Source organism: Camelus ferus, chromosome 9, assembly GCF_009834535.1.
Source record: "Camelus ferus isolate YT-003-E chromosome 9, BCGSAC_Cfer_1.0, whole genome shotgun sequence".
NCBI classification, from domain to species: Eukaryota; Metazoa; Chordata; class Mammalia; order Artiodactyla; family Camelidae; genus Camelus; species Camelus ferus.
In genome coordinates this window covers 57,269,236-57,295,673 of record NC_045704.1, presented here as the reverse complement: position 1 = coordinate 57,295,673, position 26,438 = coordinate 57,269,236, and the positions used below count along the sequence as shown (strand labels likewise).

At 47.0% G+C, this 26,438-nt stretch overlaps 1 protein-coding gene across 23 annotated transcripts in view; it reads left to right on the top strand.

The window, feature by feature from the left end:
* PDE4DIP (phosphodiesterase 4D interacting protein) overlaps nucleotides 1-26,438 on the top strand; it is a 195,017-nt gene that overhangs the window by 165,419 nt on the left and 3,160 nt on the right. For 13 of the 23 annotated variants that reach the window (XR_004322587.1, XR_004322586.1, XM_032486898.1 and 10 more), the window contains 17 exons: nucleotides 458-650; nucleotides 1,557-1,676; nucleotides 2,349-2,877; nucleotides 4,337-4,572; nucleotides 5,578-5,629; nucleotides 6,676-6,899; nucleotides 7,514-7,666; nucleotides 9,712-9,897; nucleotides 13,215-13,466; nucleotides 14,757-14,888; nucleotides 15,566-15,685; nucleotides 17,136-17,325; nucleotides 17,938-18,062; nucleotides 21,024-21,248; nucleotides 23,242-23,358; nucleotides 23,902-24,128; nucleotides 25,271-25,414. Coding sequence is in view for 21 of the 23 variants with exons in the window: in XM_032486898.1 (XP_032342789.1) it covers nucleotides 458-650; nucleotides 1,557-1,676; nucleotides 2,349-2,877; nucleotides 4,337-4,572; nucleotides 5,578-5,629; nucleotides 6,676-6,899; nucleotides 7,514-7,666; nucleotides 9,712-9,897; nucleotides 13,215-13,466; nucleotides 14,757-14,888; nucleotides 15,566-15,685; nucleotides 17,136-17,325; nucleotides 17,938-18,062; nucleotides 21,024-21,248; nucleotides 23,242-23,358; nucleotides 23,902-24,128; nucleotides 25,271-25,414 (3,225 nt within the window). In the remaining 2 variants the exon portion in view is untranslated. The remainder of the gene's footprint in view (nucleotides 1-457; nucleotides 651-1,556; nucleotides 1,677-2,348; nucleotides 2,878-4,336; nucleotides 4,573-5,577; nucleotides 5,630-6,675; nucleotides 6,900-7,513; nucleotides 7,667-9,711; nucleotides 9,898-13,214; nucleotides 13,467-14,756; nucleotides 14,889-15,565; nucleotides 15,686-17,135; nucleotides 17,326-17,937; nucleotides 18,063-21,023; nucleotides 21,249-23,241; nucleotides 23,359-23,901; nucleotides 24,129-25,270; nucleotides 25,415-26,438) is intronic. The other 10 variants (XM_032486897.1, XM_032486903.1, XM_032486892.1 and 7 more) reach the window with 4 other exon arrangements.

Here is a 26,438-nt window from a genome sequence, read left to right as displayed (position 1 = left end):
TCTTTCTTATCACTGCCATTTTCATCACAGCTCATTACAGGTGTGGATTCCTGAGCCTCACAAGGGGTCATCAGGATCCTCTTGGGGAAAGAGGATTTGCTGAGGGATAAATAAAATGGAGAACGCAGAGGATTCTGAGAGGACCACTGGGCAGGGATGCAGGGAGAGACGAGTGGAGGTTTCCACCCCTTCTCTTTTCAACCTTTGAATAAACATTACTGAGAGTTGCTCAAAGACTCAGTTGGCATCATGTTATGTGCTGTAGATACGCAGATGAAAAACCGTTACCCCAGCTCTCCAGGAGCTCAGCCTGGAAAGCAAGTAACTGCCCAGGGGCATGAGGAGCGCTGTGACAGACACGTGAATAAAGTCCACAGGGTTCGCAAGGGGAAGTGACCATCACTGCATGGGGGATGAGCTCAGACTGCCCTGTCCCTTTTGCTGGCTCTTTTCACAGCTGGGTAACCAGCCCCAGGCCCGTGACCCTGGGCCTCAATCAGAATTTAGCCTCCCGGGATCCACCAAGCACCTGCGCTCCCAGCTGGCACAATGCAGACAACGCTATCAAGATCTCCAGGAGAAGCTACTGATATCAGAAGCCACTGTCTTTGCCCAGGCCAACCAGCTGGAGAAATACAGAGTCATGTTTAGTAAGTCTTAAGTTCACCATTACCAAAGTGTCCATCTCCTCCCTGAGAAACTGCATGCCTTGCCGACTTCACTTTTCTTCCCCAACCTTAAAACAAATTTAATCCTGACCATGACCCTAGGATTGTGGAAGTGGATACTTAACTTCAGTTTGCAGACGGCAGAGAAGAATAAAGGAATGAAGCAAGTTTGCAGGGACAGTGTAGGGAGGAATAGGCTAACATCTAGGTTTGCTGACTTCTGAGACAGTCGACAAACTGCCTTAACTCTCCCAACATACGCTTATTGTTTCTCTTCTGCTCCTCTTTGCGCCACATCAGATTCTTCAAAAATATATCATCATTGTTGGTCTAGAATCAGCACTTTCTAATAGAACTTCTGCAGTGACAGAGATGTTCTATATCTGAGTCTCATGTGGTTACAGAGCACATGAAATGTAGCTCGTTCAACTGGGGAATTTTAAGTTCTATTTAATTTCAATCAAGTTAATATAAAGTGGTCACATGTGGCTAGTAATTACCTTACTGGACAGTGCAGATCTGGGTGTCCTGGAACTCTGAATTCGCTCAGCTCCATTCAGACATTTACTGAGCTCCTGTGAACAAAGCAGTTGCTGGCTTCCCTGGGACTTCTGGAGATGATAATATGCAACGCTTGACTTAAAGATGTCTGGTCCCAGGGAAGCCCAGGTTACCTGCAGGTGGGATCCATGGCAAACAGGCTCAACTGGGCAGAGGAAAGTCCTGCTGCCTGGAGCAAGTGGTCTCTTCTCCCACATAAATAAAGCAGCATCTGCCCCATGCTGGATGTGACCTCCTGCCCCCTCAGGGCCAGGGTTTGTGCCACTGAGGATGAGGGAGTGTGTGAGGGATTCAGACACTCTGTAACATCCTCTGTCTCTTCCCAAGCAGGTGAAACCTTGGTGAAGCAGGACAGCAAGCAGGTGCAGGTGGACCTCCAGGATCTCGGCTATGAGACTTGTGGCCGAAGCGAGAATGAGGCTGAGCGGGAGGAAAGCACCAGTCCTGGTACGAGCACACTAGTGGGGTTCACCTTCCCTCCCTGGAGTCAGCCTTCAGGTCTTGGTGCTGTTGGCCAGTCCTGCATCTTACAAGGAGTAGGGGCGAGGGGGTGTTGCAAACTGAAGGGGACCCAGGACCAGAGAGGGACAGGAAGTTTGGAGGATACCTCTTGCCCAAACTAAGGCTGAGTATGCGTTTAAATGGCTACAATTATTTTTCACCATACTTCTGTTAATAATAATAATAATAATAATAATAATAATAATAATAATAATAATAATAATTTCTATCCAACTGATTATTGTAGAAAAAATACTAAGGCCTATTTATTAATGAAAAGACCAGATGAGCTTTGGGGAATATGTAAACCGTTAAGTTTAAAAAATTTGTTTTTCTATTATAAAAGCCCTATGACTGTAGGGACACTCACCAAATTGAAATCAAGGGGAAAAACACTGAGTACAATAGAAGGGGACCACGCCTGACCTGCAGGGCGCATGGGAGGACAAGGAATAACTGTGTCTGAATGCTAGCACAGTGCCAGGGCTGAATAAAGTGCTGCTTCAACTTTTGCTCTAGTCATTATTGTCCTCGTGATCAAACCTGCCTCCCCTTCAAGGCAGTGGCTACAGCAGCCTTCCCGGCTTTATCCAGGAGGATGTCTTTGTCTTTTCTCAGAATGTGAGGAGCATGACAGCCTCGGGGAGACAGTCCTAATGGAGGGGCTGTGCTCTGAGCAGGGACCCTTGGGCTCGACGCTGGCCAGCCCCCTCAGGAGGAAGCCTCTGGAGAGCCAGCTAGGGAAGCAGGAGGAGCTCCAGGCATACGGGAAATCAGAAGACATCTCTGTCCTACGTAAGGACATCAAAGATCTGAAAGCCCAGCTGCAGAACGCCAGTAAGGTCATTCAGAACCTCAAGAGCCGGGTCCGGTCCCTGTCAGTCACAAGCGATTATTCATCTAGTCTGGAGAGACCCCGAAAGCTGAAGGCGCTTGGCACCCTTGAGGGATCTTCGCCTCATAGTGTCACTGATGAAGATGAGGGGTGGCTGTCTGACGGCACTGGGGCTTTCTATCCCCCAGGGCTTCAGGCTAAAAAAGATCTGGAGAGTCTGATCCAGAGGGTGTCCCAGCTGGAAGCCCAGCTCCCGAAAACTGGAACGGAAGGGAAGCTGGCCGAGGAGCTGAGATCAGCCTCGTGGCCTGGGTAAGGAGGGCACTCTTTGGAATTTTACTCGATTGAAGCTGTCCAAGTTTTTGTCTGAAAGAGAGTAGCCCAGGCAGGTAGACCCACTGGGACAATCAGAAGAGCGCTTATTTAAATGGTAGCCCGAGGTCTGAAGAAGGGACAGATGGCCCCTGCTGGGAGACAGCAGGTCCCTGGGATTTCCTCCTAGGACTGCATTAGTAAAGTGATGGAATATATCAGTAGGAAGGCTGGAGTCGGATTCCCTGGGTTTGAGTCCTAGCTCTGGTACTTACTGGCTGTGCAAACTACTTTAGTCTTTCTGAGCCTGTTTCTTCACCTACTAAATGAGAATAATAAGAGAACCTATCTCAAAGGGTAGTTACTAGGTTTAAATGAATTAATACAAGTGCTTGTAATAATGCCTAGCATATTTTAAAGCTCTCAGCACTATTTCCCAGAACTATTATTGTTATTGATACTTTGTGTTGAAAAACACTGGGTAGACATAGACATTCATCTCAGTATCTGTCCGGGTTATCTATGCTGAGTAATAAACTACCCCAAAGCTTAGTGGTTTCAAACAATAATTTATGTGGATTCACGGGGCTTAGCGGGGTAGCACTCACTTAGGGGTGTCTCAAATAGCTGCCATCAGAGGGCGGTGGGGCTGCAGTCATCTGAAATGTCTGGCTGGACACTACTTCTTCATTCATGTGCAGGTGACAGGGTGCTCCTTGGCTTCTCTCTTTCTCAGTGTGGCTTCTTGTCTTTCAGGGCTTCTCACGGTATGGTGGGCTCAGGGTAATTTCACTTCAACATGACAACTGGCTTTCCAGGGTCAGGAAGTGGAAGTTGCCAGGCTAATTAAGAGCAAATCCTAGACTTGGCACAGTGTCACTTCCACTGTATTATCTTGGTCCAAGTGGTCACAGGGCCCACCCAGGTTTAAGGAGGTAGAGAGTAACTTCTCCCTGATGATGAAAGAGGGCAAAGCCACACTGCAGACGAGCATGTGGAAGGGAGCTTGAGCAATGGCCCTCTTTGCAAAATACAGTCTACCATAATATAGATGGTCTTTGAAATAGAAGACATGAACGGACCTATTCGGATTTTTAGTATTTATTGAGTCTCTACTCGGTGAGTATATTTAGCATTTATTGAGTATCAACTGTGAGTCTACACTCTATTGGTGCTATAAGGGGTGTAAAATATGACACTGTATTTACCCTCACAGAATTTACTTTTCATTTTTGGACACATAACTAACATACAGAAGACAGTGGAAGGACAGTGACATAACAAGTTGTTTGATGGAGTAGTTTGTTAGAAAAGAATTTACTCTTAAATATCTCCTTCAGTTTATGTGCCAGAAGTAGCTTAACCCAAGGAATTCGTAGAGATGTTCTCACAGAAATCTCTACAGAAGCCCCATCATTTAATTGTTATGCTTTTCCTTTCTTCCTCTTTCCTGCATTAGGAAATATGATTCCTTGATTCAGGATCAGGCCCGAGAACTATCCTACCTACGCCAGAAAATCCGAGAAGGGAGAGGTATCTGTTATCTTCTCACCCAGCATTCGAAAGATACAGTAAAATCTTTTGAGGACCTCCTAAGGAGCAATGACATTGACTACTACCTGGGGCAGAGCTTCCGGGAGCAACTGGCCCAGGGAAGCCAGCTGACAGAGAGGCTCACCAGCAAACTCAGCACCAGTAAGTTGGCCACAGGGCTTAGGGACACTCTCATCACTGCCAGACCCGGGCCACACCTCCACCACAGCCTTTTACCCCAGGTCCTGCTTCCACTTCATTTCCTGGGGACCAGGACAGGATCAGGACTGGCCAGTGGGAAGCCCTGAGGTTGGAGGCCATGATTACAACTCTAAAAACGTCATCATTTATGGATGTGACCCTTTAGGGAAGGAGGCCTTGTTCATCCAGTGCTAATGGGGTGAAAGGGAGAAGAGGTTGGAGGACATCATTATAGTACAAAGAGCTGTGAACTGAGAATTGCGAGACCCAAGCTCTAGCTTGGATGCCGCCATTAAGTTGCTTTGGGCAAATGACTTACCCTTTTGGCATCTCCGTTTCTCCATTTATTGCATGGAATCATACATGAATATAATTGAAATATGGATAAATCACCAAGCCCTTTTGAACATGGTTTGGGCACTGAATGCCATAGCACAAGGGCTAGGAATATTGGTAGTTATTGAAGTCTTTTACTTAGAATTTCCTGAGAGCACCTGAGGGAACAGAGCAGGATCAGTCTTGGGGACTGATCCCATGTCCTGGTGGCAGGTGCAGAGGTGGGACAGGGCTGTTTGTCATCTCTTCAGAGTAAGAGTGGGTTCTACATGAAAGCCACGATGGGACACAGAGCCATACATCTGGGAGGCAGTCTGTGGCAGGCTTGGACCCTGGAATGTTCCGGAGGGAAGCTGGCCAAGTACCTTTTAAACTATTCTTTTGCATTGATTTAGGGCAGAGGAAGTCGTGATGGTGATCGCCAGGTCAGGGAGGGTCTGCCTAGTGAGCTCAGGAGAGTTTGTAGGTCTCTAAAGATGCAATCTGAGGTCTCCCAGAGTAATTCTCCTACATATCCTGGACCCACAAAGAGCAGTCACTATTCTACACCCAAACAGGCTCCTACACTTACAATGTGTGAAAGGACACCTGTTTAATTTCTTACTGTTTCTTTCTCAATTTGTTTTGCAGAGGATCATAAATGTGAGAAAGATCAAGCTGCACTTGAGCCACTGGCCCTGAGGTAATTCAAATAGGATCTGGTAAAGGACTCAGGAACAAGGTCCAAGGGGGCAAGGGTGAACGCAACTTCACAAATCAGGGGGCAAAAACGAATACTGATTGTAATGAATTCATTTATTCATGGAACACCTTACTGTTGTCTTTTAGCCTAATTCTTTACTCTCTTTTGATACAATTCTGTTGATTTCTGTGTGTATATTTATTCTCCATGCTCAGTAACCTAGGTCAGTCTAGTAAACAAACCAACTTTCAAGGGTCCTTGACACCCCCAAGGGTCTCCTCTGCTTCCTCCCTGTGTGTTCAAAGACCAAGGGTGCTCTTTTTGCCAAGTTGACTTACCTCCAGTTGAGTCGGCAGCTAGTTAATGGCCTCCCAATTTCCTTGGGAAAAAAAAAATAATCATATTACAGTTCCTAGTGAAAAAGGCCTACATGTTGCAGATTCCAGGAGGCTACCATGCCTTAGCAGCCAGTTTTCAGTGAGTCACTGCATATCATCTTATAACGTGCAATAAAATATGGGCTTATAATCCTTTGTGGTCACTAGTTCAAGCCCCTCTGTCACGAGTGTGCTTTAGACCACCTAGTGCTTCTCAAAATATCTGCAGTAAAGGACGGAGTGTTTTGTTTTTGTTTTCATTTCTGATCCATCACAGACACACACATGGTCTGTACCTCAATCAACCAGATGATTCTACGTATCATGTTCTTGGATATTGTGGGAATGCCACACTGCTATATATTTCTCAGTGCTTACCTTCCATTTCTGTACTTACCTTGTTGGGGACTGGGAACCAACAATTCTCAGACACCAGCTGTACTGGGGCCCACACTTTCAGGAGCAGTGCCTTAGAGGGCTGGCTGAGCTCCGCTAGTCCTCATTGTAACGTGTGGCCGGTGCACTTTCCACTCCCTGTCAGAGATGGGTTATTTCATTTACTCTGCAGGAATGGTCTCTTGACTTAGGTGGCTTTTCCCGAGTGCCCTATTCAGGACTAGCTGGTCCAGTGACTTTGGTTTCACCTGTTGTCCTCCTTCACCTCACTAGGCTCAGCAGGGAGCTACAGGAGAAGGAGAAAGTGATTGAAGTCCTGCAGGCCAAGCTAGATGCCCGGTCCCTAACGCCCTCCAGCAGCCGCGCCTTGTCTGACTCCCACCGCTCTCCCAGCAGCTCCTCCTTCCTGTCTGATGAGCTGGAAGCTTGCTCTGACATGGACGTAGCCAGCGAGTATACACACTATGAAGAGAAGAAAGCTTCACCTGGTCACTCAGGTAGCCTCCACTTTCTGAGTGGCACCACCTTTATCTAGGCTGAGAGGAGACCTCCACATCCAGGCCTTGTAGATGCACCTTAGTGTGTATCAGGCTGAGCCGTGCCAAGCACAGGCCCCACTGGGTCAGGATCTTTGCTTTGCTCCTGACTCTACAAGTTACCCCGGTCACTGGGTCTCCACTAGCACGTGTATGCCGTTGCACCCAGGGGAGCCACAGTGGGGAGAGTGAGAACATCACAGAGACCTTCCTTCCCCACTGCCTCATGAGCACACAATCGTCTGACTGACCTCCTTCCTTGAGATGGGGTATGTTATCCCTCCCGCTCGCTGCAGCTCCTGAACCCCTGAGTATCTGTGGGTATCCACAGATGCTGCTGGACCTGCCTGGTTTTTTTGGAGTTCCATTTTCATGGTATCAGCCTCTGAGCCCCACTATCTCCTCTAAGGTGGCTTTCCTCTATGCAAGCAAGGGATGAACTCTGCTCACAGTGCTTGTGCTTGGTGCTTTCCTTGAAAGCAAGGCTCTGCCCAGGTACCCCTGGTTAAATATAAGGCCAGATTCCAGTTCTTTGTAGAACACCAAACATATTCTTTCATTCATGGGTTTTGTAGATTCCATCCATCATTCAAGTCATTCTGCTGTACTGTCTTCTAAACCATCAGCAACCAGTGCATCTCAGGGGGTTAAGGCCGAACCCAGCAGCAATCCCATCAGCTTGCCAGCTCCCCGGAAAGCCCCCCAGGAGGCCAGCCAGGCCCATCCAGGTATGCAACAGCCAATGGGGTAGGGGCTTCATTTCCTCCCCCAGGTGCCTGTTTGACTTTTCTTCAGGGACAAAAAACAGCATCATTTGGGGCTTATATGCATCAGATCCTGGACAAAAACAAGAGACCATCTGAATCTCTAGTTGTGTCTGATTACTCTTTGTTTCAAATATTTTAGAAAAATATGTAATCCACAACAGACTTCAATCTGCATACCAATTTTGATCAGTAGTTGGCTAGGCATTTTAAAATAAGCATCTTCACTTCATTTTATCCTTTCACTCTGGGGAACAAAGAGGCAAAATGTTTCTCCCAGGTTTACTGTAGCCAATGAACAAAAAGAAATTCACAACTGTTGCTTGCCTACACGTGTTGCCCATTTTATCTGCAGAGGCCTCTCTGTGGCAGGTGGGGCTGCGTCATAGCTGGAGATGCTTCAGTATCTTCAGACAAGATTCTGTTCCTATTACTTTATCATTCATGGGTTTAGCAATGGGTTTGCAGTCCTTGATATGTACACGCTGTGTATCCTGGACCAGTTAGAGGGGTACATTTCACTTATCTGCCTCAACTTAGTTGCCAGGGGTGCACTGTCCAACCACAGCTCCACAGCAGCGACAGCAGGGAAAAGGCCTTGTCCTCACCTCCTGCTCCCCAGCAAGACCTCGTCCTCACCTCCTGCTCCCCAACAAGACTGGCAGGCTCGCCAGTGTGGTTGTGGTGAGGTCAGACACGTACAGACTTGTATAGACTCGTACAGTGCCCCCAGAAGAGCAGTACTTTCTGATGCCCTCGTCTCTCGTGTAGACAAGTCAACCAAAATCTTAAGAAAAAGAACATGTCCAACTCTTCCTGAGCCTGGTCTCAAAGTTTCCAGGCCAGAGTGGGCAGCAGCTGCAGTAGGAATCATGGGGGAAAGCTATTTGTCTAGCACTGTGGACACCTGTGTAAATGTTTGGGGTCCAAAAGAGCAGAGAGTCAAGAGTTTGAAAATCAGAATGCCTCCCTGAAAGATGCCTGGGCTGTTTCACTTGGTAATTCAGTCTTTGCAGTACGGCTCTGATACCGGGTCAGCATCCTGGGGCAAGGATTATTTTTTAGAATATAATCTCACTTGTTTTCCAAGTGAGACAGACTCCACAGGTCTGTCTTGGTTTCTGCTCCCTCCCTCCCTCTGCTACCTGCCCTGTAACTGTTTTTAGGAAAGAGTAGACAGATTCAGACATCAGAACTTCCCAGGGTTCCTGAAAGCCTGTCTATAGATGGGCTACATAATGATCACCTGTGAAGAATATTTTCCATCAAATTTCCAAGCCCTGCTCTCAGAGTTTATGATTGAGTAGGTCTGCATTAGGACCCGGAGAATCTGCATATATTAAGAATTTTCCGTAAGTTATTTGAATGCCCAGACAGATTTGTAATCCATTGGGTCAGTCACTTTGCCAAGACCTTTATTTTTCCTTTGGTAAATGAACACATTGATTTGTGATTCTGAAGTTTGTTTCCATCCGTCTTGAATCACATGCATTCGTAATGCAATTTCCCCACTATCTCAGGCTAGTCCTGCCCTCCTCAGGGTGAGTCCTGTTGCTTTCAGAAGAGGAGTTCTAGGTGTAGGGAGAGTCTTGTCACAGGGGCAAGGACTGGCACATGCTGGTAACAGCAGCCAGGGGCCCTTGAGAGCATTCAGGCACAGCCACCCTGACTTGTCCATGCGCAGATGGCTAGGATGGGGCTCTCACGGCTGCCTCTGTTATGGTAATGCCACCTTGCCTTCTGTAGTGAAGTGCTTTCAAGATGAGCATGGAATATGTGTGCAGGAGAGCCCTGGCAGGGGAGAAGGAGGAGCGGGTCAGCCGGGCAAGCCCCTTGGGTAGCAGTGCTCCCCCTTGGCCATCTCAGTCATCACAACATCGAGCAATAGACACTCCCCAAGCAGACATCTGGTCAAGGAATAGTTCCACTTTCTCAATTTTTCACCCATTCTTTTCTCTCCCTTTCTCTCTAATGATGTGTCTCATTTCTCCCTAACTTTCTGTTTGTAGGCCTTCATTTTCAATCCATACCCACGCTGGTTAGCCTTCCCCAGGCACCACTGCCCTCAGCTCCACCCAGCTTCCTGCCTTTCAGCTCCGCTGGCCCTCCCCTCCTTGGCTGCTGTGAGACACCCGTGGTCTCCTTGGCCGAGGCTCAGCAGGAGCTGCAGATGCTGCAGAAGCAGTTGGGAGAAAGTGAGCACTTCCTGCTGCATTTGTGTGCTTGCAACTGATGGGCCTACACCGTGTTTCTCTGCATGGCTTTGGCTGGATGGCAGTTTTAAAAAATAGCTTAGGGGTACATGTTATCAGCGGTCGATTGAGGGAGAGCTGTGCTTGCTGGTTTTGGAAATGTATTTACTGTTAACCTTTCTCGTGTGTGTGCGTGTCTTACTCGTGAAGAGGTATATATGTTCATTAGGCCCAAGACCTGGTGTTCCCCCACTGCTGTCAGTGTGGGGTAACTTCCACCAAATATGCTGAAGTCCTGGCACACTGGTGACGTGTTTGCTGGAAGGGCATGGGAGAGAGATTTGGTGCCTTGCCTATGCAGGATGAAGTGACCAGAAAAAGTTGGCCACATTCAGTGGGATCCTTTCTACATCTGTTATATCTTCCTACTGTGAAATGCTTTTGATCACGTTCAAATCCTGACATCATCAGGTTGGGAGCGATGGTGGAAGAGGGATTCTGAAGGGGTGACAAAAGTCCTCTTCCCATTGCACAAAGTTCATTTCTGCTTCTGTGCAGGTGACACAGGAGCAGCTAGAACCAGAAGCAGAGGCTGTGATGTCTGATTGTGAATTCTGTCCACTCCCAGACATAGCTGATATTATGAAATCACAGAATTTATAGACTGTGTGCAGTCACCTTTTAGAGAAAGGTTTCTTCTACATATGGGCTGGATGCCTCATCGTAAAAAATTTTGTATGTGATCACATGTAGCTTAAAAATTAAGAAAAGTGCTTCACATTATGAATTTGCACTCCAGTAGTGATTAAAAAACCAGAGAGTCGTTTGAAATTATCTTAAAACCACACTCTGTGCCTATAAAGAAACTTGAGTGAGGCAGAGATTGATGGTAGGGTCACCACACAGAGAGTGTCCAGTGACTGAAGACCACAGCTGAGAACCTGTGAACATGAAGCCCCAAAAGTCATTTGGACCAGCTGATTTGTCAGCCCTGAAAATAGATACACTGTCTACTCTGGCACTGGTTTGATTTCCAGAACCAGCTAGACTGAGATCATTTTGAGGACAGTTGGAACATCTTTTCTGCAGGCAGTGAGGAGGCCAGGTCCTGTTTCAGTGTCACACAGGTACAGCAATCTAGGCTTACCTAGCAATGTGAACCTGCTCTTACCTTGTGTGACAGAACCAGAGCAGGGAACTAAGGCTCATGGAAGTGATTACTTGTTCAAGGTCACTAGTAAGTGTGAGAAATGGGCTGAACCCCAGGTCTTCTGCTCCCAGTCCCATGTTGTTTCTAGTCAGTCTTTTCTGCTTAGAATGGTGTTGTTACCATCCTGCTCAGACATGGAGCTGGGAACTCAGCTGAACAACTCTGGAGGCTACTTGTATCAGTCTTTTCTCTCCCTCTTCAGAGATAAGAGGAAGGTACTGCTCTCTCTGACCTAGAACTTGCTACTACAGCAGCTCTGGAACCAACAATCAACGGATAACAAGTTTGTCCCCTGCCAAAAGGGCAAGAGTGTTCTCTAGATTTCTTTTCCTTGCCTCCTTTTCCTTCATCTTTACACATTGTCAATTTGTCTTGGTTAAGAAGGAAAGATGGAAGGAGAGTACTGAGCATGAAGAGGGGTCTGCTGATGTGGGTTAGAGTCATATCCAGTCTGTGCCACTGACCAGAGTTCCGATGGTTCCCACATTGGAAAGGTTGTAGCCCTTCCTTTTGCCTCTGGAAATACAGTCCTTTCCAAGGGCCATCACTTACCAGTGCTCCACCTTTGCTTTAAACCAAGCTTCCATGTGGACAGTTGTGCATGGTGGCTTCTTGTCACTGTGGGGCCAAAATCTACTTGTGCAAGAGTCTGTCTGGCGTCTTTGCATGGTTTCAGGAGTGTGAGCTGTATTGTGTGGCTGGGGAGGCTGGAACCTGAGGATACTGATTACTGTTACTGACAGACTTGGTGAGAAAGCAAGCTGACTGTTGACAACTACTGATTTCTCCCTTTGCCTTGTGTGGGGCTGGGGTTGAAGGAGATGTGAAAGAGGTAGGAAGTGACATCTCTTTTTAATTCCTGACTATAATTTAGATGCTTACATTGTTCATGCCCCTCCTTCATTTCCAATGATCCTAATAAATATCTAGTATTTTGAAAACCAGGGAATGAGAGACCCATGACATTACTTCTGAAACTTTTCTGCCTATTGGAATCAGCTGGGATGATTTCAAAACATCCAGTGCCAAAGCTGTACCCCATCCCAGGGAAAGCATAATCTCTGGAGGTCCAGGCGTTAATACATGCTTTTACATTGTCTCAGGTGATTCCAGTATGTAGCCAAGTTTGAGAAATAGCTATAAATGAGGATCAAAATTGGCAACTGCCAGTTGCATTAACCCCTCAATAGGATTTGGCTTAGTTGGAGGAAACGACCTCAGTCCTATTTCTTAAGAGGGGCTACCCATCTACTCCGCTGCCCATGTGGATAATCCCTGGAAGAAAAGTCTTCTGAATGTGAATATCCTAAGCTACAGCCCTGTCCACCTCTCTCCCTCCCTCTGCCAAGCCAGGCTTCTTTTCACACAGAAGCAGGGATGCTGGGGCAAGCCCATGATTTCAAAGATCTATGAAAGCATCAGCCTATGGAATGAAAGGTCCCACCTCCTTCCACGGAAGGGTGTTTAAAGACCCTTCAGACAGGAGAGATGACATCCTGCATCCTTGAATCATGCTGCATAAGATCCAAGTCACCACTTGCCTTACGCAGAACCTTCCCCAGCCTCAGCAGAGAGCTCATCAGTCTGCAGGAACTGAGGCCACCATGTCTAGCTGGAGTTACGCCCCCTTTCTTCTCTGGCAAACCCCAAATGGAAAAATGGAGAAATGGAGAAATGGAAAAACTGGCTGGTTAGCTTTTGGGAAAGGCAAGTAATAATAGGGAAACGAATATTCCTGTTCACAGGAGTGCTCAATGCTATAACCCAACACACTTTTGACCCCTGACTTTGCCAATGAGTTCTACTTCTGGAACCTCCTAGACTCTATCCTGAGGAACTACAGAGGGAGCCAGGAGTAGGGCCACTGGACTTTTCCTCTGTGTACACTGGTGACTTTCCCATCCTTTATTCTTCCTCTACATCTTGGTGTCTCACCAAGGTGAAAGAGCCTTTAGTGTGTGAGTCCTCATCCGACTGGTATTCCGCAGTGGACTGGGATCTCTGATAGCCCACGTGTCCCCTTTAGTGTCTGCTCTTGGCAATCACATACTTCCTTGCTGAAGCTTCTTTTCTGATACTCTGCTTCTCACTCATGTTTCTTTCTGCCCAGGTGTCACCACTGTTCATCCTGCTTGCCCAGCCACACTGCAGAGCAACCATCTAGAAGCCAGCTCTTCCCAATACCTCAACCGTGCCGGGCCCCACTCTCCTCCAAGGGGCACCGTAGACCTGAGCAGAATCCCGGAGCCTGGGTACCTGGGCAGTAGTGGCCAGTGGGACATGATGAGGCCTCAGAAAGGGAGCATATCTGGGGATCTATCCTCAGGATCATCCATGTACCAGCTTAACTCCAAACCCACAGGTAAAGCACAAAGCCGAGCAGATCAGTCTGTGAGAGGAAATCTCATGTAGAATCCACTTCTTTCCTGCCTGGGCAGGGCTGCTTTCCCTTCTCCTCTAGGCCCTGGCTCACAGTGGGGATAAGATGAAAGCAACTCATCAGTACTTAGTCCTTTCTAAGTACATCCATCATCTTCCCGGCCCAGGACCTCGGTGCTCTGCAGGGGTTTGGGAAAGTCAGGGGCTACCTCTGTGCACTCACATTCATGTCTTTCTCTCTCCCTCCATCCTGATTCCCTCTTAGTCCTTCCACAATGCCAGACACCAACATTCACAGAACATTCTTCCGTCAGTCAGGAGTTGTTACAGAAGCGAGGCTGTTTCTACACAGCTCCCCACCCCATGTGTATATCCTGTGTACAAACCCATTTAAACTCTCCCTCTCACTCCTAGCTCTCCTAGTCAGGGCCCAGAGACATCACACTAACTGGAGAGGTGGAGCTATACAGGTGAATGCTGGGATGCAGCCCAGTTCCAACAGGAAGAGAGCTGTAATTTTCAGAAAGAGGCTGGGTTCAAAGCAAAATGAGGCAGTTGATGTAGTGTGTCATTGGCACCTTTCCCCCTGCTTTTTGTTGCATCTTTTATCCTTCCTTGCGGGTGTTGATTCCTCCCCTATAGTCAGACTCCAGATCCCTATATCAGCCCAGGCTCCTTTATTCCTTCCATGTGCAAAGTGATCTAAGGGAAGCACTGACTGTCAGTCACTAACCACACAGGATGAGTTTACATGATGTACTAACTTTTACCTTAGGCCTTCTCTCTACAGATGCAGGAAGGGCTTTGTCCCTTGCTAAAGAATGTTTAGTCAAGAATCAGTAAGAGGAAAGGTATTAGGGTAGAGTAAGGCCTTCTCTATAACACCCGAAGTCACACTCAGGAAACAGCCACACCTTTCCGCGTGCTAGACTGATGTCCACAGCCTTCAGCTATTTTTCTAAACCATGTTGTGAAATCCCTTACACTTACCAGTTAACCAAGTAACTGTACACGTACCCTTACAACTCCCTTACACGTACCCCTGCATGGGAAGGGGCCTGTGGGGCTTGCCTAGCCCCAGGCAGTCCAGTTTTTTGAAGCCAATTTACTGTTTAAACAGTCAGCTGAGCTCATGGGTGCCTGTGAGAGAGGATAGTGATGTTTAGGGATCTTGCTGAGAGACCACTGGCTGAGCCCATCTCCCAAGTGGGCCCCACTAGTGACCAGGATTCTCCATCTCCCACCTCCTGCCGTCCTGGTGGGATGGCTGCAGGGGCTGACCTGCTGGAGGAGCATCTGGGTGAAATCCGGAACCTGCGCCAGCGCCTGGAGGAGTCCATCTGCATTAATGACCGCCTGAGGGAGCAGCTGGAACACAGGCTCAGCTCCACTGCCCGCGGAAGCGGTAGGAGGGGCTCAGGTCTTCCTACTTCTGGTCGTAACTAGGGAACTTCTGAAGGTCAGGCCTTAGGGGGAGTTTGCAGGTTTCAAAGCATGGTGGTTTGCTTTTCTCCACTTGCTCTTTACAGTCAGTAAGGGGAGGGGACAAGTTCTATTCTCCTCACTTTGTAGATGTATCTGAGCTCAAAGAGTAACTTTCCTCATGGAAGAACTAACCAGGTCTGATCCCAGGAATCCTCTGACTTCTCGTCCCATCCTTAATCTGTTCATATGCTGTCTGCTGACTTCTCTGGGCCCTTGTCCTATGACTGACAAGTGGTAGACCCAGGTCTGCCGGGTCCTGCCCCAGCCACTTACCAAGGTTGCCTTCCTCCACACACCCTCCTCCCAGGCTGCTGACACTCGGACACTGTCCGTTCCACACACCCTTCTCCTGCCACCACCCCAGCACCAGCTATTTAGGGCAAAGAGCCTCCTGAACAACTACAGCCAGGATATGGGATCATGTGTGCGAAGAACCCATCCAGAGGAGGCACAGGAAAATCAGGCATTTGGCCCACCAGGCTTTAGGCCCAGGACTCCAGTCCTCAGGGGTTTCTGCTGGGTTGGGACAGAACGGGCAGTTTTGAGAGCTTCTGTGACCCAAAGTTGTAACTTGTCTGCTTGCACTTTTCGGGACAGGATCCACCTCTAACTTCTACAGTCCAGGCCTGGAGTCCACACCTCAGCTCTACAGTGAGAACAGAGTCCTTAGGGAGGAAAACCGAAGCCTTCAGGCTCAGCTGAGTCATGTTTCCAGAGGTGAGTGATCAAAAGCCACAAAGTGTGGTCAGTCTCAGGCCATTTTCTTCCCTGGCCACACTGATCACCCACTGGAGCAGCAAAGAGAGAAAGTGGAGAGAACAGAGCTACCCAGATCCACCAGCCCAAAACTCCCATAGCTATTCTCAGTCTAGAAAGGGCTACTTCCTGCCAGTTCCCAGCCTTGGGCCCTCAGCCTCCTATGCTGCAGGGACAAGGAGCTCTAGGAAATCCACCACTTCTGTGCAGAGCTTCCTGCTGATATTCACAGTCATTAGCTACCAAACTGGATACCTGTGGGCATCTGTTCTACCTGCCTGAAAATCACAGCTAGTTTGGAACCAGAAAAGTAAGGAACGTGAGAGCCTACACACCCTCTCAGGTTTCTCCAGACTTTGCTGCTGCTCTGAGTGCCCCTCCCAGTGCTGATCTGCTATCCCCACATCTCCTCACCATCTCCCTATTCATACACTCCGGGTTCGTCCTTGGTCACCAATCTTCATGATTATTTCTGGACGTGTTAGCAGAATGTCCTCCCGAGCTTTCCCAACACTATTCAGTGGGCATCCACGAGTGAGCATCACTTCCTGTGTGCAGCTGGAGGCAGCTGACCTTAGTGTTACTTGACTGGATGAAATCGATATATTTTTAATTACAAATTATTTTTATTTACAAATATTTATTAAATAACCATAACAGATAAAGAATAGTGGCTAAGAGGATTAAGCCCAGAATGAAAGAATGCTTGTGGAAAAGGAAAAAGACATCAAGAGCTATTTCTGAATTAGCCTCTTCAGAGCAATAAGGTGTGAGAGGAAAGGTCGCTGCTTGGGAGGATAATGAACGTCATAGATAAGGGAGAAGGCAGAACTACTAAACTACCATTGCTGCCTGGAAAGACTCGCCCAGACTTACAGGTGAGAAGGTAGTAAGGTGTAAGTGAGCACCATCTGCCAGGCCCAGGTGATTCCACCCCAGAGGCCTGACAGCACTGGAACCTTATTCTCAGAGTTCCTGTTGATAGTCTTTGAGAAATCATGATGATCAGAGAGAGGCTGTTAGCCCAGGAAAGGACAGATGTTCCCATTTTTGAAATGATGAAAATAATATATTCTGAAAACTTGAGTTAGCAAAACTCTAGAATACATTATTGCACAGAAGGTATGTGAGCACTTAGAAAATAGCATTAGAAACCAGAATGTTCTCTGTGAAACAAAGTAGGTCATATTAAATCAGAGGGTCATTGCAAAGATACCAGTTCCCTGTTCCCCATTCCCCAGAGTGTGTGGATCTAGTGAGTAGACACTCGCATCGCCTCCCCTGGCAGGCTGCAGCGTATGCTGGCCTTCCTTTTACCTTAGTTCTGTTTGTCAGGGTGGATGTGCTTGGGCTCATCTTCCTGCTGACCTCTGGCCCCACAATATAAATGTTCCTGTGTTCTGCTCACCAGAGCGCTCCCAGGAAACAGAATGCCTGAGGGAGGCTCTGCTGACCTCTCGATCCCGGCTTCAAGAGCTGGAAATGGAGCTGGAGCACCAAAAGGTGGGACGGCAGCAGCTTTTGCAAGACTTGAAGGAGAAGCAGCAGGAAATCTTGCATTTCCAAGAGGAGCGACTGTCTCTCCATGAGAAAGACTCCAAGTAAGAGGAAGCCCACTCATAAAGAAGGTGGCTCCATCTTAAGATTTAGGAAAAGGGATATTGGCAAGACAGTTCATGGTCCTTTTTGGAAACCTCAATTTCCTCTCTGCTATTCCAGATTTATGGGTGACTTTGAAAAGAAGGAAGGACTTCTCTGGGAATGTCTTTTTCATTGCAAAGTTGAGAGGGTAAAACCGTGTTATAGAGGCTTCAGCATATTAGATACTGGAGAAAGTACGTTCTACTGCTTCCAGTTAGTTTGAGGACATGAGTCTCATCGTGACCTGGGAAGCTTCTATACCAGCCATGATGCTAGTTCCCAGCATAGACCCTGTAACTGCTTGTCAACGTGAAAAGAGCACTATAGGGGCAGTGAGAATACCAGATGGCATGTCCTGGGTCCTGTAGCTAATGGCATGACTCCAAGCAGAGTTACTTTCCCTCTCTGAGCCTCTGTTGCTACATCTGTAAAATAAAAGTGATGGTCTTCATGACCCCTGACTTGATGTCTAGGGCTAAAACTCTATGATGCAAAAGTTGGTTCACAGGCTCTTGCCCTGGTGTGGCCAAGGGGTCCCTAAGCTCAGCGGGCCCTTGCTTGTCTCCTGGCAGGCTGCAGCAGAAGCTGGCCCTCTTGCAGCAACAGTGTGAAGAAAAACAGCAGCTCTTTGAGTCCCTCCAGTCGGAGGTACAGATCTACGAGGCACTTTATGGCAGTTCCAGGAAGGGGCTGAAAGGTATGTGTATCTGCCTCTTCCCCACCCTGTGAGCTGCCTGCTCTTGCTAAGGATCCTGGTGAAGTCTTTACCTTGGGAGTTGTGGGAGATCTTGGAAACCTGCAGAGGTCTGTCTCAGAGAAAACCTCAGTCACTGAGGCTCCCAATAGGAAGAGAGGGGAGCTCTCACACACAAAGCCCAGGGGCTGGTGATATGAGCAAGATCCAGCCTTAATATCCTTAAAAGTCGGCCACAGGCATCAAACTCACCCACCTAGATGGTCTCAGATAAGTGAATCAAACTCCAGATTATATAATGATTTTCATTTTTAACACAACTGCCCTGGTGGTATCATCATTTGAAAACATCTTAAATGTTGTGAATTCTGACCACCCACGCAACCTGGTCCCACCCTGACCTTTCCTCACTGAGAAAATTAAAAGACTTTTTAAAAATTTCAGAAATACTACTAACAGGACCTGTATTTTCAGCCTAGATTTAAATTTTAAACTCTTGTATTGAGGATTTTTGCTACCTGCTAGTATTTGAGAATCTTATTAACATTTCCCCATTCTTCTTCAAATGGGGAGGGCATTCTAAACACAATTAGTCCAAGCAGGCTAGAACAGAGGGCTGATGTCAATGTGATGAAATCTAGCAAAGATTAAAAATACTCCTGACTTTGGTTAAAAATATCAGTGGTAGATATACAGGAAGGGGAGATCTTGCTCTGTAGCCACTGGTGGGCTTGAGGATGGGGGAGTTAGGTAGAAACACATTTACACAAGGAAGTTTTAGGCCAGAGTTGCTAGAAAAGCCAAGTTAACCTGAGACCACAGTGGTATAGCTGTGCTGTCCACATGGAGAGACCATGTCAGAAATATTGTTAGATTGTGGGGTGCCATCTTGTAAAAGGGACATTGACAAACAAGGGAATGTAATGATGACAGGGACCAAATATCTCAAACTGGTTGAAGAAACTAAAAAACTGTAGGCTTGGAAAAGATCATATGACTATGAGAACGGGCTTCAGATATTTGAAGAACTGTCAGGTGAAGAAGAGCTGATGTGTTGTTATCCCTTCAGAGGGCTGAACAAGGGCCAGAGGGTGAAGGGCAATGGAATTGGGATCTGCACAGTTAATGCTTTCCCTCCCACTAAAGCCTTCTAGTGATGGATTGGCTGTGTTGAAGGAGTCGGCTTCCTATCCAAGCCCTGTTTAAATAGAAAGACATGATTTTTCAAGGATCCCATTGAAAAAGTTCTTGCTTTGGATGGGATGCTGACTCCCTGAACTTTTCAACTCTTTGTTTGTTTGTTTTTTGATTATATGTTTAAAAGCTCCTTAAGTAATATGGTTTATTATATTTTCACTGTTCAGCCAAATATGAATCTTCATCAGATGTGACTGAGTTTTCTAATCTGTTGATGAGAAGTTGATCGAGAACTTGAAGAATTAAAGAAGCACAGCAGGCTTCAGAATAGCTTACGTACAAAGTCATGGAAGTGCTGGGTCAGGGGGAAGACCAACCTGCCTAGAGGAGAGTTTTGTATCGAGGGCAAGAGAATGGAGTCAGATTAGTTGAAAGGAGAGTTGCCAGTATATAGAAGGCCTACGGGGTAGGATGACAGTTTACACTCTGTGTAGTAGGCAACGGAAAATGAGTATGTTTTCCAAGCAAAATGGGCACATGATGGAAACAGAATTTTAAGATGGTAAGACTGGTGGCACATACTGGAGTTGGGAGTCCAGCATTAGAATCAGGGAAGCCTGTTTGAATGGGTGTAGTGATATTATGGGTGTTAAGCGTGGAGGGTCTCATAAAAGGTGCAATCAGAAGATGAAGGAGAATAAATAGATGAAAAAATTTTAAATAATAAGCAACAATTAGTGAAAATTTGGATTTCAGAAAAGAACAAAAGGGAGGAGCATCATGGACCTTTGGGGTTGGTATCTGGAAACCACTTCATCCTCAGCTGCCTCCCCTTTCATGTCTTGCTCCCTTTTAATGAGCCTTCCAGGATTCATCTCAAAGCTCCTACCACTAAAGCCCCATTATCCCTTATCCTTAACTCTATGACCCAATAACAACTCTGAATTAAAATCTTTTTAATACACTCATTTGGTGACAAAACCTAACTGAACTGATGAAAGAATATTCATAGTCTTCATTTATCCCATTTAGTGAGAATATTTGCATAGCTCATTACAGAACTATGAATGTGTTTGGAAAAACAAAAAAATTTAGTTTCTGGACCTATGGCCCAGATGCAACTGGGTGCGTGTATTAGATGGTATATGCATCCTATTGCCTTGCTAAAAACCCAAACAAATTCCATCTTTTGAAAGAACATTTGGCTTCATAGTTTTTAGATGAGCAGTTGTGGTCTTGTAGAATATTTGTTTTATCTCTTCTTCCCCAGTACACAGAAACAGACTATGGGTGGTGAGCAGAGATAAAAAAACAAACAAACAAACAAGGAGAAATTGAGAAGTCCAATTAGTTATGATCCTTGGTCTGTGGTACCCCACTCCCATTCTTACCTGCTGCCCAAGACCCGAGGCCTTTCTCCTCCTCTCCCTTTTGACCCCTGAGTGTGGAAATCATCGAATCTCCTCCCTCAGCACCTTCCCTTCTCTAGTTCAGTACACCTATCTTGGAAGACCCTGTCTCTAGCCTGCAGGACTAAGGTTAATAGAGAGGTAAAATAATAGGCTTGACTTCACCTGCCAATCAAATGCCCTCCAGGTGCACAAGGGTCATTTGAGCCTCAGGGAAATTCTAGACAGGAGTGTGCAGCCATCTCAGTGTGTGCCAGGCCCCACATGGGAAGAGGGACATCTCCATCACAGGTGTGTTGCCTGGTACCCTGAGACACTGTAGTCCTTGGCAGGAAGGAATGTCACAGAGCAGTGTTCTGACAGATGCTTGGAAATACCTGAATCAGTGCTACCAGAGCCCTCCTCTCTCTCCTTACAGCTTACACTTGGGATGCTTGTCACCAAGTCCCTTTGAGCAGTGACTTGAGCCACCTGGTGGCAGAGATCCGAGCTTTGAGAGGGCAGCTGGAGCAGAGCATTCAGGTGAACAACTGTCTGCGAGTGCAGCTCAAGCAGCAGTTGGATGGAGGTGCCAGCAAAGCCGGCCTCAGCCCCTCCTTCCCTGTCAGCCCTGACCCTGGAAGCAAGCAGCCGCTCTTCCAAGGTAGGAAGGAAAAGGGGATCAGGAAGCCCTCAGCCAGTGGGGAGGTCCCCGGGATGTCTGTGGTGGAAGGGACAATCTTGCCTCTTCCATGTTCCTTAAGGTCAGGGTGAAATCAGAGATGCTTCAATACAGTGCCCGAGTGAGAGAGTGGGATTTAGGGTAAGATCTGGCTCCAGATTCTGAGTTTGCGATTTATAGGTGTTTGCCTGGAATTTAAACTCCTCAGGCTATTTAAGCCTTAGTTTCCTCATCTTTAAATGAAGATTATATTAATATATACTGTGCATGGTTATGTGGGGCATTAAATGAAATAATGTACAAGCGCCTGGCATAATAAGAAATGCTTAAGAATTAACAGCTACGTATGTTAATGTCTATTCCTTGTATTTGTGGAGTGCTTTAAATTTTACATGCTTTCAAATAATTTTTCAAATAATTTCATCAGAGGTAGGCTAGGTTTTACTGTCTCTGTATTTCACATGAGAAAACTCAGGCATTGAGACATTAGCTGACATGTTAAGGTTGACAGGAGTTGAGAGACCAACCCAGGACTCAAAGCAGAACTTGTGGTTTCCAGTCTGTGCTCCCTCTGCCTCACCATGCCGTGTCTTGGTATTACTGGCCTTCCCAGACTCTCTGGCCTGGCTTCCTTTGCCTAACATGAGGGGAACTCAGCCATGTGGCAAAACGTTCCTGTCCCTGAGGAAACCCTGGCTGTAGGAAGGCAGTGGGAGGTGGCGGTGCTATTCCAGGTATAGTCACCCACTTCTGCTGCCCTGCCCCCGGCTTGCCCCTCCAGATACAAATGTTTACACAGTTCTCTCCAGCTCTTCTCAGTATCATTCATCAATCAGTCTCATGTCCTCAGGTTTTAATATGAGTGTCAATACCACCCCAATGAATATTGACACATTCATTTCTACTTCCTCTTCTTTTTTCCTTTTGATAGACCATTTAATTCACCATCTCCACTCACCACTATGGACATGTCCTCAATTTTATTCTAAATGGGAACCATTCTGCTCTGGATTATCTAAAGATGAGCTTTTACACTTTCATGCCTGGTTTACCCGTTTGTTGGTTTTTTTTCTGGTTCTGCGATATTCATTTATCAATGACCTTTCTGTCCAATGAAGGTGATTTCCCCCAATCATGTTGCTGTGGCCATTAAATAAGAAAGCGTACGCGGACCACCAAGCAAAATGCCTGGCACATAAAAAATTTCTGGTTAAAATTAGGTGGATGCCTCACATACTCGGGCTGCCGTGCAGCTGTCATGCTCAGTTGTGTCTCCCTTTCATCCCTTTAACAAGGCTTTCCCCACTCACTGCCTCCCCACCACTTTAGCCAGGACTCTGCCCTGCTGGCTCAGTCACTCCTCCTCCTCCTTGTCCAGTGCAGAGGCCTGAGCCAGAAAGCAGGCTCTAGGCCACATTTGCCTGAGCAGAATCATTCCTGTCTCTTTGTGATATTTCCCAATTCCTCCCCTGCAGGATTGCTGCCTGGCCTCCAAGAGGGCATCTCTAACTAACCAAGGCTTCTGTCGCCTGTTCTTCTCACACCACTGTGTATTTCCCAGTCCCCACTCATCACAATGGTGGTTAGAGTGCTGAGTTTAATGGCCCATAAATCCATTCATTCTTTGATCAAATATTTTTACCATATATACTGCATATATTTATGCATATTTATATTTAGTTTCAAAGCGCTGCACTGGACACTGCATACAAAATTATATTTAAAAACTGGGGTAAGAAAAGTATATCTAGTAATTTTTCAAACTGGAAGTTGCTCTGTGAATTATAGGAACCTCCTCTTGTTCCAAACTAAGTGATCTGCTTACTGTTGCTTTTAAACGTGGTACATGGGTGATGATTATGTAAGAGGGGGTCCTCTTGCCTTACTGTCTGGTGGTGAAGACTAGGCTGTGCACATGCTTGGGGAGCAGTGTGTTTCCAGGGTTCCTAAAGTTGTGGTTACCTTGACTCCCTAGATTCAGTTGCCTCCCCTCCAGTTCGGGACGTGGGCATGAATTCTCCAGCTGTGGTCTTCCCCAGCTCTTCTTCCGCTGCTCCTGGCTCCGAGACCACAACTTTCAATAGGACAAATGGTAAATAAGGCAACTACAGGACTCAGGGACTGACGATGGAAAATTATTAGTGCGAGTAACCTTTGTTTCTCTGTATACGCATTATCTAAATTTAGAGATTTTTCTCTGCATGTCCCAAGGCCTTTAGCCCTGCTCATTGCACCTTCTGTGCTGCCTTTCTTCCTCCTGCTGTTTTCCTATTGCTCTGTTGTTGCTTCACTGCAGTCACCCACTTTTTGAAAGTGTTCTCTGGGTCCAGCTTCATTTCCTTATCTGTGTCTTCTCAACCCCGTACTTAAAAATTTGTATTTATAATATATGTCCTGAATATTTCATTTGTCAATAAGGATAAAATCTGCCTCCTGGCAATTTTATCATTATGAGAGGATATAAGAAAGATTATAAAAAGGTAGAACCCAGAATATATAAGGATTTCACACCATGCTTGTACTTTCCAAGACTGTCTTATTTCTGTCCCCTTTCATTATTTGATTTCTCTTTTGTATTGAACGAAGGAATGATTATGAATAACTGGTTTTGTGCTGTTGTGGTTTGATTGCTCAGAGCTGGATTTGGATGCTTCTCCTGGAATAAAGAACCCTCCCAAGTTGGAGGGTGATGCTACTGACGGCTCCTTTGCCAATAAGCATGGCCGCCACGTCATTGGCCACATTGATGACTACAGCGCCCTAAAACAGCAGATCGGGGAGGGCAGACTGCTGGTCAAGAAGATAGCATCTCTCACAATATCAGCCTGCAACCTCCCTGGCCTTGAAGCTCCGGGCACAGAGGTAATTACATCGTTACATTACAGAGCTCTTTCATGCAGATTTTCTGTATGCCCTTCCTTCTTCTGATTTTAGCTCCTTCTGCTATTTTTTTCCCCATGCTTCACATCTCCCAACAGCTGAGGATATATGTTCCATTTATACCCAGTTGGGCCTTTCGTCTTCATCTGCTAATTTCACGATAAGCTCTGCTCTGTTCCAGATGTAGCTGACTTGGTATTTCCACTCAGAACCATAGAAAAGCCTGTGCAGCACTGCCGTCCTCATCAGTAGAGCATTTTTAAAGTGTTGACATACACATGGGACTGTACTGAGCACCCTTTGGTAGCTTATTATCTGCTAAAGTCATGCTGGCACATGGCCATCCTTGGGCAGAATAAAATCACTTAATCAGTTCGCTAGAAATTAAAAATTTGTGTCAATATGGGCTAAATGTGCGGAAGGCGTGAGGAACATGGCAGCCATGGAATTCCCTGGTTCAGACTGAGCCGGGGAGGAGAGCAGAAAGCAGATTTCAGAGCCCTTCACCAGGAGAGACCAGGCACCCCCAGCTGCGGTGCTGTCTGAGCCACTGGAGACGCATGGATGCTCAGGGAGAGGCCTGCGCCCAGGAGCCCCCTCACTAGGGAGGGAGCCCCACACCTGAGTACATAAGCATAACAAGGGGCTCCAGGCACAATGTTAGAAGTTGCACTCTGGGTGTGAGGGCATGAACCCAGAATTGGGTGTTACTGGCACAGGGGATGCCATAGAGGATGTGTACGTTCTCTGGGGAAGAGGGCATGTCAGGTAAAGGGAGCAGCACCTCAATCCTTTGAGCTACAAATGGTTCAGCCCATTTGTAGCATGAGGTGTGAATTAGGGCAGGGCACAGTGCAAAAATTAGGGACCTTAAACTCCAGAGCATGTGCAGGACTAGGAGCTGAAGAGTATGGGGAAGGCTGGAATCAAATGAATTCTTGCAAGTGGGAGGGCCCTGCTGAGGTCAGAGATCCTGAGATTCAGGGTTAGAAAAGGGTTTCACAGGTTCAAGCAGGTCCCTGTCTGTGCCTCACCCACAAAGGAAGCTGGGGCCTGTGCTCACAGGAAAAAAAAGGGATTGCTCAACCCCAGGGATGTCCATGGCTACCTCCCCCTTTTCCCAGGTGATGGGCAGCAAAGGCATCCAGGAGCTTCAGAGCAGCACCAATGCCCTGCATCACCGGCTGGAGGAGGCAGCCTCCCTCCTCACCATGTTCTGGCGAGCAGCCTTGCCAAGCTCCGATGGTTCTGCACTGCATGGAAAGTCGGTAAGAGGCCAGCATCATCTACTCATTCTGCCCCCCAAAATCCTTATGCCTCCACAGTCTGCAGACCCTGAAGATCAGGAGCTGAATGGTCAATTGGGACAGAGGGGACCAGAGAAAGGAGACCTCTCTTCCATGGTGGCTGCTTTCAGCACAGCTCTGATGACATCCCCTCTCCTTTGACCCCTGACTCCTGGGATAACTAATGAAAGAGGAAAAGGAGAGGATATGGAGGAGGGAGAGACAGGAGAACCCTGATAACCCATTCATGTTCACTTTCTTTACCTGTCTGATGTTTGGCTGAGCTCAAGTTCAGGGACATGTTAAAACATCAAGAACTTCTTATCTTCACCCCACCCCACTTCCACAAATCAGGTAGGATCACAGAATGTCATCATGAGTTGACCAGCCTCTTTTAGCCACCCACTGGAATCCCAGCAAATCACTTAAATTTCAGCCTCCAGGTCAGGCCAGGGGAGAGTCAACCTCCCCCCGGGTGCTCTCAAGCCAGCTCTCTGGTTGGTGACCTTGAATAGCCAGGTTTCAGGATCCCCTCCCAGGGGTTCTAACTCCAGACTAATACCACTGACACCTGACATCTTAGGAGACCCAATTATGCTAATTTCAGAAGAGGGGGTGATTTGCCATTTTGAAGTTGGCAGGGATATTTACAAAATTGTAGACTGTTTCAGGCCAGCCCTGTCTTGCCAGTCATCATATTCCTAACAACCAAGTCTTACTTGTGTAGCCCAAGTGATATGATTAATGTCAACACTAAATCTGAGCTCCTGTTCACAGCTGACAGTTTCAGAGCTGGCCTGGAGTCAGGTTCTCTGCAGCAACAGGAGTGTAGCCTGTGCTAATGTGCACGGGGGCTTCCAGCTTCTCAGTGTTCATACCTAATGGCCTCATTGTGAGCTGACATCTGCTGGAGGGTTTTAGATGCTTTAACTGGTGAGGTAGGGAGAATTGAGTCCAAAAATAGTTGAGAAGATTGTAAAATCCTATTTTGGGTTGTTAGGAGTCA